This window comes from Eupeodes corollae, chromosome 2, assembly GCF_945859685.1.
Source record: "Eupeodes corollae chromosome 2, idEupCoro1.1, whole genome shotgun sequence".
In the NCBI taxonomy this organism is placed as follows: domain Eukaryota; kingdom Metazoa; phylum Arthropoda; class Insecta; order Diptera; family Syrphidae; genus Eupeodes; species Eupeodes corollae.
The window spans coordinates 85,177,503-85,195,020 of NC_079148.1; the positions used below are offsets into that span (position 1 = coordinate 85,177,503).

The 17,518-nt window shown below is 34.8% G+C and overlaps 1 protein-coding gene across 1 annotated transcript; it reads left to right on the forward strand.

The window, feature by feature from the left end:
• The first annotated feature begins 1,976 nt into the window (after window positions 1-1,976).
• LOC129944649 (pyruvate dehydrogenase E1 component subunit alpha, mitochondrial-like) lies at window positions 1,977-15,797 on the forward strand. The gene is made up of 6 exons (XM_056054235.1): window positions 1,977-2,137; window positions 2,210-2,281; window positions 7,295-7,484; window positions 7,545-7,919; window positions 7,985-8,307; window positions 15,468-15,797. The coding sequence occupies exons 1-6, from the start codon at window positions 2,084-2,086 to the stop codon at window positions 15,651-15,653; spliced, it is 1,200 nt and encodes a 399-aa protein (XP_055910210.1). The 5' UTR covers window positions 1,977-2,083; the 3' UTR covers window positions 15,654-15,797.
• Window positions 15,798-17,518: the final 1,721 nt, after the last annotated feature.

Below are 17,518 nucleotides of genomic sequence, written 5' to 3' on the forward strand. Positions count from 1 at the left end.
GCCGTCAAACAAACTGAAAAACTGAGTCGAATCGACTTCGAAACATACTCATTCCCAAAATAGGGCTCGTAAGTCGACCCGTTAAATGACAAATTGTGGCAAGTCATTTGCGTGGACATTGTTTTGCGAGGCCAATTCCAAAATCAAAACTGGGCCATGTCACAAATGCACAATTTCAGATTGCATTTTTTTTGACATTTTTGACAGGTGAAGTTTGTTTGTTTTGGCCTTCCAAATGTCATTTCGTTTACATTTGAATTCGATTCCTCGATTCAGTGCCACCATATACCATATACCGAAATTTCAATTCGATTCGATCCCTCGATCTCCTCTTGTAACTAGGGTTTATGTAGTTGTTATTGGCTTTTGGGCTCAGTATGCACAGTAAGGGTTAAAACAATGTGAATCACTCAGCCGTTCAAAAAAAGAAATCCTTTGCATTCAAAAATTGAAAAATTAGTGCAATATTTTAATAAAAACGAATTGTGCAACTTCTTTTCAGTGAAAAATGTGATAAAAACAATAATTGATTGCGTTTGGCATACAAATTCTGTGATTTTTTTGGAAAGTTTCGCTAAAAACAAAAAAAAAAATCATGCAGAAAAAATAAGCGCACCCTAAAACTGCAATTAGAACGTGGCCCAATTTAGGTTCGGCTTAGTTTTGACAGATTACCAACGAGGTGAGAATTTTGACAACTAAGCTAAATGTAAACAAAACAAAATTCAATTTATATACAAGGCATTTGGGTTTTATTTGTGTGCGTACTGCTACGTGAATAACTTTCAAATAAATTTCAAATTTTATAACAATGCTCTTAACACAAAGACGTTAAGAGCATTGGCATTGGTTAAGACGTTGGCGTTGGTGGCTTCTTTCTAGTGGAATTCCACTTCTACTGTTTCACCGTTCTCCCTTGTTTGTTTTTTTTTCTGAGGATTAAATTGTGCGCAAATTTAGTATATGTTTTTATTTAAACAAATTAATATTTTCGATTTAAATTGTTTTAGCTTCATATGCATTACTGGGAATGAATTTTGTTTGTTTACATTTTGCTTAGTTGTCAAGATTCTCAAATCGTTGGTTATATGTCAAAACTAAGCCGAACCTAAATTGGGCCACGTTCTAATTGCAATTCGTGGGAACGGATCGAGTAATCCTATTTCGATCCGATCCAGGTCTATACGGCGCTAAATCCTGTTTCAATTCGGATTCATTTCTTCTTGTAAACGCGGTAATAGAATCTGAATTTTTCCATAAGGAATGCACGGGAGAACTAATACTACTTTTCCACCGGGCACTAAACCGAGATTTAGCTAGATTTGTCACAAATCTCCTTGGAATCTCACAGATTTACAATAGAAATTTTAATCTCCTCAAATGAAGATTTCAAATAAAACTCATTGAAATCTACTTGGAAACATTAGTTTGTCAAATCAAACAAACTTTTGTTTCGGAGAATAATTGTTGAACCGACCCTTTTAAACGCCAAGTTTGTTTATTGACAGATGGAAATGTCAACAAAAACTATTTGCCTCACCATATGATTCAAATTGAAATCAATAAACAATAAACAACTCAAAAACGAAAACGGAAGAAATCAAAAACGAAACAAAATCTAAGTATACAAAAATAATAATTACATAGGTACAAGAATAAAATAAAACTAATTACGATTGGTTGTTATGACAACGTCAAATTAATCTCCTTTCCTTAAATCTCGGATTATTTTTTGGTGGAAACGTACTATAACACATGCTTATGCTAATGTCAAAATGTGCTCAGTAGAGCTTGTTGGTCGAAAGAGAGCAAACTCCATAAGTCGCTTCCCTTGGTAGATATATTTCTCTATGATAAAAATGAAGTCCCAAGTTGCACACGTACACAGACAATCGTCTCCTAAATCAATTTTTTAGCTAGCTTGTGGTACAAGATTTGTACCTATTTAGGAATGGTGTTTTTATGTATTGTTTTTGGCAATAACTTGTGTTCGTAGTTTAGTTTTGGGGTCTGTTTCCGAGTTGACTTCCACATAATACTTATATTAATTTGTCAAAAAGTTAGTATTCTCAAACTTTTAATTATGTATCGCGCTGTTAGTAAGGATTTGCCAATACTTTTGAGAAATCTAAACCAAGTTCGTAAAAATGACAACTTTAAAATATAAATACAACCACTTTACTTTATTTTATTTTATTTTTTTCTTTAGTCTTGGACTGCTACCGCCGCCACAAAACAAGCAAAAAATAATTATGCAACCGAGGCTACTGTGGAAGTCAAAGTAAGAAAGCTGAAATTAATATGTGAATTTTTGTAATTGAAACGTGAATAACGCTGTATTTTTTATATTTGAGATTTAAAAACAATAATCCTAACGTTCCTTGGTTAAATTAAAATAAACCACTTCATTTAGATATATGTGTTGCGTAAAATAGGGTGATCGCTACATTTCTTATCTCTTATGTCAACAGCATAAAACGTTTCTCTCAGACTTCAATTTGCAGGTTCGACTATCCTTTACGGTCGTACTAATTTTAATATGCAGATATTTCATTTAATAGATTTATCACTTAAAAATATAGTTCAATTGGGCACAGTTGCACTGTTCATTTTGCATTTGAATTTCTAAAAACGATTTTTCATGGGTCGACTTTCCATTACCGCAGAACGATTTCCGTTTTTTTTTTACAGTTAGGTAGGGGCCTCAATCGAACATATTTTAAATATTCGGGCGACGAAACACCGTTAAGTTATACAATTTTTTTCTTTTTCGGAATTAACTTACCCTTCTTTTTTGTATTTTGTTTTTTAAGCCTGAATAAAATGTTAGAATTATTAGTACGGCGAACTAACAGCTACGTATGTAAGGGGGGCATGCTGGTCCCCTTCAACCCCTGCTTGGCAAAGTATAGCATTTCGGGTGGGTGCAAGTTTGGGTATATACAAAGCACTTTTTGCTTTTGAACACTAAAATCAAAGAAATCCCCAACATAAAAAATATCAAGTTTGCAAAACAAACAAAAAAAAACGAAAGAAATGTCAAAATCAATTTTTGTGTGTTTTTTTATGTGAAAAGTGAACTTTGAAAATTAATTTAAAATAGAAATAAATGATTCCTCTTTCTAAATTTGCTATAATTATTATTTATTTACTCATATGTACATATATGTCAAATAAAAAAAAGCGCTTCTGAAAATTCGTGCTGCTGTGAAGAAAAGTTGAGCCTAAAAATGAATGTGTCGTCGCCCCAACATTACTTTAATTATTACTTTTTGTGCAGATCTATAAAATTTAAAAAGATCATGTGAAAATTCGTGATGCGGTAAAGGAAAGTGAAAGTTGAAGTTGGCTTCAGCTAGAAATTTTATAAAAATATAATACCAATATTTTGTAGTTATAACATAAAATAAGCTTGGCCATTTTTTTTTTAATTTGTAACCAGCCGCTTTGCATGGTGTTGTCTTGGCTAGTAAAATTGAACCCTGTAGCTCAGCGGCTGCGAAAATTCTTAGACACTGGACTATCACAATCAAATTTGTTTATGCCAATCTACTAGCATCCCAGTGGTAGTGGTGCGCGAGATATTTTTCTTTACCTACCTGGTTGTCTTCCTCGCTAAAAACAACTCTTTACTTTGGCTTCTTCTTCTTACCCTTTCTTCTCCATTTGTCCCTTACTCTATCATTCCTTTATGTAAAAACAAAATTATTCCATCATCTTTATGGATTTAAATTTCATAAATATTTCATCATTTGTTTTTAACAAACAAACACAATGTTATTAGTTAATTGATAGCAAACTTTTAATTTAATTTTAACAAAAAATTATCATATGTGCCAATCAAAGCAAAATCTATTCGATTCGATAAGAATCGTCTTCGATATATTAAAAACTTTGGATCTTGAAAATCTTTTTTATTCTCTTCTCTTTCGCAATTTTTCAACAATTTCAATTTCAAAACAGGCCCTTCTTTCAAAACCCCCCTTTTAATCGGAAGTTATATTTATATATATATTTTTAAGGAACAATTCCGATCACCTTCTTGTCATCAGCACGTTTAATAATCTACATGCATATAAAAACGGACGTTATCGTAACCACTTTATGATATAAAATTTAATTTCCTCCTTTTTTTTTAAAGAAAAAAAAATATAATTTAGATAACTAAAAAATATATTTGTATGATGGGGATCGTTTTTTTTTGTTAAATTCATTTTTATTTATTTAATCTTAAACCAATTTTAAAGCTAGACAAAAATTCATAAAACTAGCCTAATTAACCATAACTTACGACAAACTTACTGGTACCATACGGACACTCTAATAATACTAATGCCTTTCGGCCCTAGGATGTATTTAATTTCAATTCAATTTTATTTATATTTGTATTTATTAGAAAATTTGAAAAAAAAAACTAATATCAATATCCTTTTTTATTTTTATTTAGAACTATTAAAAATAAGGTCATTAATATATGATGGGGATCGTACTCAAGTAGGCGTTTCTGTGATAATATCTTGTCGGCGCGAGCTTCTATTTTTTGAAGGTGCTGAATGTCCAATTTCAACATGTTTACGGGATCTTGTTGAGATTTTTCTTTTCAATTTTCGATTTAAAAAAATAATGATGATTGAAGAATGTAGATATATACAATACACTCATACATATATGTACGTAAATGCAGTCTAGATAGCTAAATTGTATAAAAAATGTTACCTTATCGGTTAGATAAATCCTTTTTTTTGTTTTTATTTTTTTTTTTGGAACACAAAATGAAATTATTAAAATAAAAAAAAATAAGACTTTTATTAAATTGAACTGAGAATTTATATGTATATCGAAAATTTACTTTTGGTCATATTACCTGGTGAACTCATACTAAACGGTGCATCTTTAGGTTATTAGATTGTTTAAGTTACTGGGAAATTAAAAGTTTATGTGGAGGACACAAAACGCAATTGTGTTTAAACCAAGTTAAAAAAAAATGCAAAACATTTTTCAGTGCTCTTTGTTTGAGGTTTTTTAGAAGAGAATGTCCTGTTGTTTTGACTGGCCCAACCGATTACTTTATCATATTATTCGATAACTTCGAATAAATTCATCCAAGTCAAATTCAATTTTTGAATCGATGTCTTCATCTTCAACACATTCGTAAAGTTCTTCTTCACTGTAATGCTACTAGATTGAAAATTAAATGTTTGTTTATTGTTGTTTTGTACTAAAACTTAAGATATGTTACCTGATTATTCTCTAATTGTTCATGAAAGTGTATCAAGGATGCTTCTTCCCCAAGAATCAAGTTTTCTCTTCAGCGTTCCATGAGAGTAGACAATGGGAAATCATTTTCGTCGATTAAGAATTTGAAGTTCTTTAGGCCAGAAATAATGTCTTCGCAAGTTTGATTTATATTGCAAAATTAAAACAGTGACAATCGGTGGCAAGAACAACGTGCAAATGTCTCCGTTAAGATCCTTTAATTCTTCTTCTAATAATTGGTAGTGCCTCAAGTGGGATATATTGTTCTTCACAAGTCCTTACTTGATGCATGCATTTTTGTTTTGTAACTTTTGTATTCTATGGGCATTTTAGAACTTTTAAGACACCAGGGTATTTTTGACTACTCGGTGAATATTGGAACGAGGTTATGTGTACCTGTGGCAATAAAACCCAGTACAAATGTCACTATTTTCTTATACATTTTTACTCCAAAAATACTAAATTTTGTTTGAACAAACCGTAAAGTTTTTCTCCTGTTTATTTGTTCAATAATTGCTGCCTTTTCTAAGATTTTTGACGGGAATAGGAACAAAGACAAATAGATATAACTCATAATGTTTCATTAATGTCTTTTCATACACAAATAAGTGTCATTTTAAGAAATGTAGCTTATTTACAAAACCATCAAGTTGAAAAAGCGCTTCATCACTCAATAACACCATATCGTCATTCACCTTAAATAACGAAAACATAAGTTATGCTAATTCTAAATGTTGGTGATAATCAGTAAGTTTTCAAAAATGGAAGTTCAAGTCACGGTTGACGATGCGTCGAACACAAGAACGATTAATTTGTAATGCTCTTACCCATTCAGTATTGCCGGGAGTTGTTACAGTACGTCGGGTCCAGGTGGTTTTTTTTTCTTTTCATAAATGTTTTCCGATCGGGAACAGCACCGTGACGGCCAATGTTAGAATGTATTATGAATTCATGCTGTACTTTCACTATCGATTCGTTGTTTTTGACAAATGAGAAGCACGCGAACACTGGGTGAAGGACACTGCTCCATTGAAGGAACTAAATGGCATTATCTAACGGATCGAATGATCGTTTAAAGATTTGTTAATGCTTTAATTATTAAACTTATAGAGTCAGTAATAAAAAAGTTCAAGGTAAATAGCCTTAAAAATTTTCTGTTTAAGGTAAAGAACACATAAAAGGAAAAACACGCTAAACTCACCTTAATAAATTTCATACAATACGTATCCAGGAGTCCCGAGTCCACGTAAAATAGACGGCTAATGGCCAGACGAATAAGTTTGAGGCCAAATCCTTTATGGAGTTCTGTGTGTATTAATGTGTACCTGGAAATCTCTTATCTCATATAAATTATATCTTGATTTATTATTTTAAACTTTAGTCTCAATATACAACTTACAAGGGGAGGCTACGATGCATGGGTTACACGTATATGCATGATTGAATACACATGCTTTTCGTCCAAATTGTGCGATGAAAAAACATTATTTATGAACTGAAACTAAGTTTGCTTTGCTATCCATATTTTGAAAAACGCAAAATTACGACATTTATATCTTGGGGCAAAATTTTGCTTTGATCTATATCATCCTCACTTGAACACAAGGATAGTGAACAGCAAAATGATTACCAAAATGGTGCCAGAATACTTAAAATTAAATTATTAACTTTAAATTGTTATTTAATCCCAGATATCCTTTTCCTCTTTAAAGAGTAACTCAAAAGATTCTAAGGCAAACATTTTTAAAAATACTTACTAGTAATTTGATTTAAACAAAAAATAAGTCCACCAACAGGTATCAAACCCACTAAACTCGAGCTGGTTAAATTTTTACTAGCGTGCAATGTAGATCAGAGTAAACACAAATTTCGATTAGAAAATTTCTCGGAAACGGCTTAATAGTGCGCCTACTACTTGCACATGCTAGTAAAAATAACTTGAATCGGCTACGCATGCATCGCAACTTCCTCTTGTCAGTTAGAAAAACAAATACATTATTTATATAACTTATTTTCAATTTAAAATATCTTTCTATAGCCTTATAAACTACATCGACTAGACCATGGACCAAGCACTACCGTTTCAGTTACAAAGGAAGAAGCCCATAAGTACTACACTCAACTTCAAACCATTCGCCGTATTGAAACGTCTGCTGGAAACTTGTACAAAGACAAAATCATTCGTGGCTTCTGTCACTTGTACTCCGGCCAAGAGGCATGTGCTGTTGGTAAATAATTTTTTTTTTATGCATATACAATAATTTATATTTTGTTTTGAAATTTTAAAGGTATGCGTGCAGCCATGCGTGATGTTGACAACATTATATCGGCCTACCGTGTCCATGGGTGGACATACTTAATGGGTGTTTCACCACTTGGTGTCTTAGCGGAATTAACAGGAAACCAAAGTGGGTGTGCTCGTGGAAAAGGAGGTTCAATGCACATGTATGCTCCAAATTTCTATGGTGGTAATGGTATTGTGGGAGCACAAGTCCCCCTTGGTGCTGGTGTAGCCCTTGCTTGTAAATATAAGGGAAACGGCGGTATGTGCCTAGCGTTATATGGCGATGGAGCTGCCAATCAGGGCCAGGTGTTCGAAGCATACAATATGGCTTACCTTTTGAAATTGCCTTGCATTTTTGTTTGTGAAAATAATGGATATGGTATTCAAGACTTTCTTTTTTTTTAATGGATACAATTGTAATAATTTCTTTTGTGAAATTATAAGGTATGGGTACCAGTGCAGAGCGCGCTTCCTGTAACACAGATTACTATACTCGTGGTGATGCGTTGCCTGGCATTTGGGTAGATGGCATGGACGTGCTTGCGGTTAGGAATGCAACTGAATTTGCAATTGAATATGTAAATAAAGAGGGTCCATTGGTAATGGAAGTTTGCACTTACCGTTATTCCGGACATTCGATGTCTGATCCTGGTACAAGTTACCGTACCCGAGAAGAAATTCAAGAAGTTCGTCAAAAGCGGGATCCCATAACTTCATTCAAAGACCGTTGCATTGAATTAGGATTGATGACTGCCGAAGAAATCAAGGTAATTTTATTCAAATTCTAATGTTGCTATAGAAATTATGATGACACGGGAAATCAATTTCTCAAATCTAAAAATAATATTGGATCGGCAGTACCCGTGCCGTGATGGTTAGTGCGTAGGACTGGGTTCATACCTGCCTGTGGCCTCTTAAGTTTTTTTTTGAAGAGTACTTCCTCATACGATACAAAATGTATAGAACCTCCAAGAGTAATTCTTATCTTGCTTACTCAAATTAGATGTTCGGTTTCGGCTTAAAACTGTTGGTTCCCACTTTGCTGACAACATTACACTTCACGCGCACTCAGGAATGGAAGAGTTGTATATCACTAGGCCCTATTACTCCGCGGACTTTTGCGCAATATAATTTATTTGTTTACAAAATGAATCAATAATCTAAAATAGATTTTAATGCTAATTATATTATTTGGCATATATTTTTTCATACATAATACAAACATACATAAAAGTATATTTTTTGTTATACTTAGAAAACTCTCAAGATTTGTTTATACACTTAAACTCAAGAACTTCAACTGGTAGACATGTCCATACAATCGTCCACACATTTTTTTCAAAATCCACCTGTCCAACTCTCACTCTCACCTACTCGCGGTGAACAAAGTGTGGCTAGTATCTTAACTGGCGATTGTTTTCTATATCCAGTGCAAAATTTGTTAGGGTAGTAAACGAGAGAAGGGTAGAGGAGGAATTCCCAATGTGGAATCAACGGTGGCGTCTACAGTTCATGTTAGATTAAAAGATGATGACTTTCTGACCACGTAAAGAAAAGTTAGTTGTGAAGCAAGAACAAGCATCGGACAAACTAACTGATGGCATCACAAGCAAACGATTTAGGTTCCTTAATATACCACGTACAGCCGAACAATTAGATGATGCACTAGATTATAAAGCATATATTTTTGCCATTCAGGAAATGCAATGGAAAGGGACAGGCAAAAAAAGGATGAAACACTGCGATGCATACTTTGATGAATGCTATCGAGTAAAGACTTTTTTATTCTAGACATACTTAGGCAAGGTGTCTTGAGCTATGGGTGCGTCAAACAGCAACTTTAGCTTATTATGCGTACACCCCACATAAGAGAAAAATGACAACACCAAGCATATGTTATTCGAACTCTGGAACAAAATGTGAGTAGTGCCCATCACTATAATATTAAAATTGTCAGATGCCAAGATGCAATCAGAGAAGCCACCTCTGCCGTGCTGGGTTTCAAACAGGCACCAACTAGAAACCTCTGAGGAATGTCGGCAGTCAAATGCAGAAAAAGAGAGAGCATGAAAAAATAAAGTTCAAAATTTTAAATCGCAGATGAACCAAAATAACAGCTGGAAAGTATGGTAAAATATGGTCCGAAGAAAGCATGCACGATGAATGGAACCTTAATATTGTTTGCCCGATACTGAAAAAAGGAGACATCTAAACTGAACCAACTATAGAGGAGTCAGTCTCATTAACATCTCATACATTTTCTCTTTCATAATATATGAATGTCTAAAGTCCATCGCCATCCTGTCTGTTTGTGCAGTTTGATCATGGAGAACTCGCTCTGTGGTTGTCCTTGAAAGAATAGTGCAGTGCAGAGCTCTTAAGTCAGCACTAGAGGCACTGTCTTTCAAAAGTCTGTCCAATTACTCTCATATCAGTGGGACTTTTATAAGTATTGAAACAGAGGCGGTAAAAATAGGTTTAGCGGTTAGTGAGAAAAGTTCTTTACGTGATTTACGGTCGCATATACATAGAAGGTGAAGATGGATAGACGAGATGCATGAGCTGTAGAGCGATTTAGAGTTAGGCAAAAGGATAAAAATCCAACGACTGCGATGGCTGGGTCACGTAGAGTGCATGTTTTCGGCCACTCGAAAGCACAGTAGAATAAGGCCGCGGGTCAGTCGACGCGCTCAAGTGCACCCGAATTAGAGTGCGTAACTAGAAAATTATAAATCGGTTGCCAGTTATAAAAACCATTGTATTAATAATTTCCCAGTTGAATGGATGTTAACGATCTCATTAAAGGAGTTAATTCCTTTAATGAGATCGTTATCAGTAGACTTTATATTTAAAGTCGTGTTTTTCGTTGGAGCTAGAACATATTCTGTGAACGGGTTGAATGTTGTTAAAGTATGAATTTTTCTTATAAAAAATACATACCTGCAAAAAATGCTATTATAAAATTGTAAACATTGGGTTTCGTCTAACATTAGACGAATTGAATTATGCCCGATGAATGGAACCTCAGTATTATTTGTCCCATACTTAAAAAACTAGCCCTTTTAAACACTCACCAACTACGAAATATTCTCTGCTATAAAATCTAAACCACTATCGTCTATCGTCAGCAACCTGATAGGTAATTATTTGTGTGGATTTAGAAAAGGAAACTCCACAGTCAATCAAATATTCACATTATGATAGATCCTTGTATATCGGTACTTTGTTTTGCTGAAGTGTTATTATCGAGGTTGTGGAAATAACCAGTATAGAATTTGGGGGTATACGTTTTGAAAATATTAATATATATATAAATATATGCAACGAAAATATGATAGCTCGTTAAATGCCGACCTAAACAGCATTGTACAATGGGGAATAAAAAACCGAGTGGAATTTAATCATACCCCCTTGCCATTATCCATAGATGGCGCTTTCATCGAGGAGACTGAACATTTCGGTATTCTCGTTATGTGTATCACCAACCACCTTTTGTGGAACGATCACTTACGCGATGTTGCCAAAACTGCCGCAAGATGTTTGGGTCTTCTAAAGCGATGCAAGAAGTTTTTTTTCAACCTTTCATCTGGCTGTTATACACAAAACTTATTTATGTCCAAAGCTTGAGTATAACTCCCATTTCTGGGCTGGTGCTCCTGCAACTTACTTGAGCTTCTTGGACAGTATTGAAAGTAGAGCATTTATATTAAATTGTGATATATTGATCACTTACGTCGCTAACATCTTCGTAAAGTTTCTTGTCACACCCTTTTTTACCGTTATTTTAACGGCGCATGCTCCACAGCAGCTGCACTTCTCTCCTTTAAAAGTTTAACCACAATACTCATGCTTCTAGTCATTATACCATCGAGCCTAACTTCGGTCGTACCGTCAACTACAGAGATTCGTTTTTTAGCCGTACTACGCAAATGTGGACTTCCTTAGCACACTCTATCTTTCACAGCCATTGCAATATTCAGGAATTATAAACCAATGTGCATCGACACCACCTTTCAACCCCTCTCTCCCTTTCATAGTGTTCAAACTGTGTTTTTACATAATAAGGGTAGTAATATCCCCTTAAGTGTGCGATTAGGAGAATTTTGAGTTGTTCAATTCTTGTCTGGGTGCGCAATGCATGCCGGGAGGAAATTTTTCATTATATTCTTCGCCTTAAGAAAAAAAAATCAGTAACCGAAAGTTAATTTCATAAAAACTGAAGATTAATTAATAAATCAAAAAACCAAAGCATTGTGAATCGTATTGGAAATGAGTAGGAGAATGCTTTTAATAAATAAGAAACAGAAAACCTTCCTGAAAATAGTACTTAGAGTAGACACCTAAGGTTAGGTTAAAGTGGCTGTTGGTTGGGTAGTCCAACACACTTAAAGGTGGTAGTGTTATTCCACCTATAGTTTGTTTTCTCTATGGTATCTTGCTTTGGCATGAGTGTACATATTAGCTAAGGGGATACCTCTCCTAGCATTGTAATCCAGCAGAGGTAATGTTGTTCCGCTTTTTGCAAGTTCGTCAGCTTTGCAATTTTCTGGAATGTCTCTATGGCCCGGCACATAGAAAAGGTGGGTGCCTTGAGATCACCATATCTACCTACCTGGTCCAGAGGCCAAAGGCGTTTTTCAAGCAGATTGGCATGATTGGATTTTTGGAGAGGTTTTTGCGCAACCTAGGTGCTTCAAAGCAATCTTCTACGTTGCTACAGAAGTTTCTCCAGGACGATCGTTTGGTTTTCCTCAGTTCTTTTTTATATATGTATCTTCAGTGATTCTTTATATGAATTCCAGTCAGACATGTCTAGAAGTTTTTGCTCTGTTAAAGAGTTTTCTGCAATCTTTTCGAAGTGGATCTAGCTCTGAGTTCCACCAGTGTGGTTTCTTTTTACCTCTTACTTGTACAAGAGGACATGCAGTATCTAGAGCTATGTTAAGGGCTAATGTTAGGTTATTGACTTTGTCGTCAAGATCTTCAATGTTGGAGGTGGTATTAAAGAGTTCAGGTTTTACTAAACTATTTACCGTTCTCTTGTATTTTGGCCAGGTGGCAAGGTGGTTCATTTATAAAGTTTAATGTATCTATGATCAGAATCATCATGATCTTTAGATACCTTCCAGTTCAAAATATTGTTATTAATGAAGTCGGAGACAAGAGTTATATCTAAAACTCTCTCGCTCTTTACCAACGTTACTTATGAGTAGGTTTGTGTTTAGAATATAGTCGAAAAGAGACTCAACCCTGTCGTTTATATCCGTGCTACCCCACACTGTATGTTGGGCGTTAAAATCACTTCCGATGATGAGGCCGATGTTGAGCCTATGCGCTTCAATTGTTAATCCCTCCAAGGTGACACCCGGGAGAGGGCTAAGGTGGCCGTGGCCGATATATACAGACTTGCGGCGGTGATATCTCGATCGCTGAAATTAGGGAGTAAATATACATTTAGGCTACGTTTTACTATATGCAAGATCTGGGTTTATCCTCACCTGATGCATAAAGCACGTAGTATTTGGGAGTCCTGATACCTCGAACAATGGATTTAACAATCCAGGGTTCTTGAATCAGGACAATATCTTCATCGGTGCTGGAAAAGCGAAGAAGAAAGGAGGCCGAAGCCTTTACGGAGTGTTGGAGGTTAATCTGGAGTAACCGCAGCATTTTCGCTACAGTACTTCCGATCAGCTTTTTGTAGACCCTCAGCGGTATTTCATCAAACCCGAACCTGATCACACCTTTCGATTGCGCCAGAGGAGAAAGGGACTCTGCATTGATGATAACAATTTCACCCTTCGGATTCTCTAGTTTCGCAACCATCCAGTGGTGAGTAGAAAGGGTTGTATTGGAGAGCCTTATTACTTTAAGGACGTGGTCAGCTTCCTTGAATATGGCCGGAACCGTGATGCGAGCCCTTGGTCTGCAAGGAATGTCTTCCTTTGCGACAACCTCGAGCTTAGCACCAGACGAGACCTCCCAAAGTTGCCCAACCGCCAGCGTCAGTAGATCGCACGACCTCCGATCATCACAGACCATCAACTTGATGTGTCCCTGATGCCAACCGCCATCTATTATGATGGGCATGGGACATGATCTCTACATGATCTGAGTTGAGAGGTTTACTCTCTTTGTGGTAGTAGAGGAGCCGTTCTTCACAACTGCCTCACTACAAGAAGAAAATAATTCTAACAGATTATTCGATATTCCACTGGCGACAACAGGGCTGTGAGGTCCATAGCCATGTCAGCACCAGTGGAAGAGAGATGGGCAGCAGACAACTTTGCCTTCGTACTGCTGGCCGGTTCGGTATTTGAATTTTGTTTTGTTTTAAAATTGTTCATATGAATCCCACGTTTTGCGGATAAGGGGTTGGATGGTTTTTTTTTCTCCAGTAACGTGGGTGGATAGGTGATGAGAGGGTAGCAATAGTCGGCTATTTCGCTTCCTATGTGGGAGGGGAAGTGATCGGTATGTGAGCGACCTTTGGTTTCAGGACTCATCGAGAATCATTGACCCTACTCGACAAGTTCGACGCTCGGGTAAAGGTAGACACCTAAACTCTTGCATCATTTTGAGTAAGAAACGAAAAGATTAACTATTCTGAAAATTCCAGCGAAACTTATACTAATGATGCTTTCGAAAGCTTACCCCCCTCGAGGTACCCGATCGGAGAGGAATTTTTTCAGATCTATCGGAAATGTACGAATTTTGTATCATAGTTACAAATCGAAAAAAACCTCCGAAACAAATTTTGGTGTACGTTGAAAATTTCAAACTTGCGATGCACGCCTTCAAAATTAATTAGGAGTAATAACGCATATAATTTCATGCGAGTGTGACGATGTGTGCAACAATGTTTGTTCAAATTTTCTTTGACATCAAAACACTGCGAAAAATGTATTCCGTATGTACATTTTTAGATGTTGCAAGAAAAAAATTTTTCTTTAAACAATTGTTATTTCGTGATTTTGATTGCAATTAAATAATTCAAGACAAGTCCAGCTTAGTTATTTATGTTCGTATTTTTTAGGTTTTGGGTAAAGTATTTTTCAATTTATTTTCTTTTAGTAAGTGATTTTTTTCTATGAATAAGTTGTATTTATTGTTTATCAATAAAAAGTTTTTGGAACAACACAAATTTTGCAATAAAACTTCTTAGTATTTCATTCTGCTTTGAGCTGCTTTAATGGCAATCTGATCTTAAAGCTATGTAATCGTTGAAAAATTGTAAAATTTCATATTGATGCGTTGGTATATGTCAATATTTATTCTCCGGATCGGTTAGCAAGAACGAAAAGAATCTTCCGATCGGAACTTTTTTCGGGTCAGTTACCACGTTTCTAGTGTATTTCTCATCCTTTGAAACAAAATTGTAGCAAATAAACTACATTTTAAAGGTTTCACTCATATCTAATAGAAGTAACAGTTCATTTAGTTTTAAAAGGGTTGTTTAATAAATTGAGCGGTCCTCGTTATAAAGCGCATTTAAATAAAAATTAATCAATATATATTGTGTATGTAAGTTTCGAAATCGATATTACTAGAACACAATAAAAGCAAAATTTAGGGGGTTTTGTACATTTTTCTATTATTTTAGGTTATATCGAAAAGAAAAATCGTAAAATAAACAGAAACATTAAAAAATATTGTTGACTTGTGTTATCGATCACTTGTTACAAAAAGTAGCAGTACATTGGAGGCTAAACTTCTTTTAAGCTGGCTCTAACTTATCTAAACTTCAACTGATTATAAATTGTTGTTTTATGTTTATAAAAAACATTCAGTTTAAGTTTGAACATTGTGATTAGATTTAGAACTACTTAACCACTACGTCTATTCATAACATATAAAATAATACAAAAAAAAAATCCTTTAAAATTTTGTCAACAATAATAAACTAAACAAAATTGTATATCTACAGGAAATCGATAGTAAGGTCCGCAAAGAAGTTGATGCAGCCACTGCTGCTGCAAAGGCAGACAAAGAAATTCCACTCGAAGAACTATGGACCGATGTCTATTCCAAAAATCTTGAACCAAAGATTCGGGATATTACTGGCTTTACTTTGCAGCACAAAGTATTGGGAAAAGGAGGGGTCAACAAATAGATAAATTAATAAATTAACACTTATATACATTTAATAGTTCGCTAAGTACATATTATGTAAATAAGTTAAAATCTTTATAAATAACAATTTGTTAACTAATGTTTTAAAGTGTAATAAAAGAGCAAAATAAATTTGAAAACATAATTTATAGTTTTATTTGTATAGTAGGTACTTTACCGATATAAAACCTTTGTATCAAAGTTGGTGGGGTGATGGCTAGTTTTAAGGACTGTCATACCAGATGTTCTGCTTGTGCCACCTAATTTTTTTTATTTAATTTTGTATTTTTGTCATGAAAAGTGCTTTCTCAACTTAGCCGTTCGGTACAAAAATACTTAATTTACCAAGATGATTTGTACGTTTCACTCTCCAAAACTGGCAATGAATAGATGTGAAAACCAACAACAAGAACAAAATACGCGTCGCAAAAACATACAAATACATAACATAGCAAACGTGGAGACAAGCAACACGTCATCTATGCTTTTTGTAAGTTTGTAAGGATGTGGTATGTAAGTGAGAGAGGTATAGAGCACTGTAAACGGTGACAAAATATTAATATAACAAATCACTAAACTTTTTTTTTATTTATTAAAATGAATTCTTTAAAATTATATACAAATCGCTAATTATGAATTTACTACAAAAAAATAATATCAATCCCTTAATGCAACAGAGTGACAATATTTTTTGCGATCCTGGATGGTTTGCCCACTCAAGAGCACGCCACGTATAATTGTCCATGTAAAAAACATTGGGCATGTTCAGACGACATAAGGACTTGAAAGTTAGGTCAGTTTCTAGTATCTGATTGGCCAGCTGCCAAAAAATTACCTTCCAATTAAGGCAACTTTAATGGATAGCTGACTGGAAAGTAAGTCAAAAAAATCTCCTTCTATCAAAATGACAGGTGATAATGTTTTTTCTTTTAACTGAAAGCTGAACTTTATTGCTCAATGATTTTTTTATTTTCTGCACAACTTTATTTAATGCTTTCTGTAAAAGGATTCCTTGTCAATTTGGAAAAGAAATTACTAATATTTCTTAACAATACAAAATACAAATCGTGGTGGACTTGTAGCTTGCCGAGGAGTGTTTTGAAAACAGTAATTTTGTTGGTACTTTTTGTACTATGAACTTAAAGTAAAGATTTGTGAAGTAAAGTTCTAAATTTGAAATTCAATACATTTGAAAAACAAACTAGTTGCCTTGGTTAAAATGTACGTTCAAAGAATGAAGTTGACTGCAAATAAAATCTCTTATGTTGCCTGGACCTGCCCATTGATAGTCATTGCAAATGCCAATCTAATTGGAAATTGAAGGCGTTTGAATTGAATTGGCACATCGGTATAATAGGGACTAGGCACTAGTTTGGGCTACTTTTTTTAACATCAAAAATATAATCTAGCAGAGTTAGAGACCTTTGATAAATTTAAATCATGAACAGTCACCGACTAACTTCCGAACAGTTCGCATCGTTCGTCTATTTTGTGCTTTTTCTTTTGCTGCCTAGCGCAACAACCGGTATCTCCCGTTATACTTTTCTCTTTCTACACTTGTTCCGTTTGCGAATTTGTTTGTCCCTTGAACTACAGATAAGTGCTTTTCTTAGGTTAGGAATTAAAATGCCCAACGGGCAGGGGGGGTCCCGTTTCAGGCAACTACCGCTTGACGTGGATTCCGTATCTTTTTTTCAACCAAATAAAAAACACAAATCAAACCCGACCCCTTTGTGCAATTACCCTGATCTCCCTACAAAAACCAGTGCTAAAAATCCCTAAAATATATTTTAATTTCACCAAAAACCAACGAAAAGCCCATTTCATCCCTCAGCCCCTTCCTTCTAAAAAAAATCAATCGACAAC

Excerpts from the sequence above, each read along its gene's own strand:
- LOC129944649 (XM_056054235.1), top strand. The coding sequence starts at position 2,084 with ATGTATCGCGCTGTTAGTAAGGATTTGCCAATACTTTTGAGAAATCTA. Across the intron at positions 7,485-7,544 it reads CCAAGAGGCATGTGCTGTTG|GTATGCGTGCAGCCATGCGT; the intron begins GTAAATAATTTT and ends GAAATTTTAAAG. Across the intron at positions 8,308-15,467 it reads TGACTGCCGAAGAAATCAAG|GAAATCGATAGTAAGGTCCG; the intron begins GTAATTTTATTC and ends GTATATCTACAG.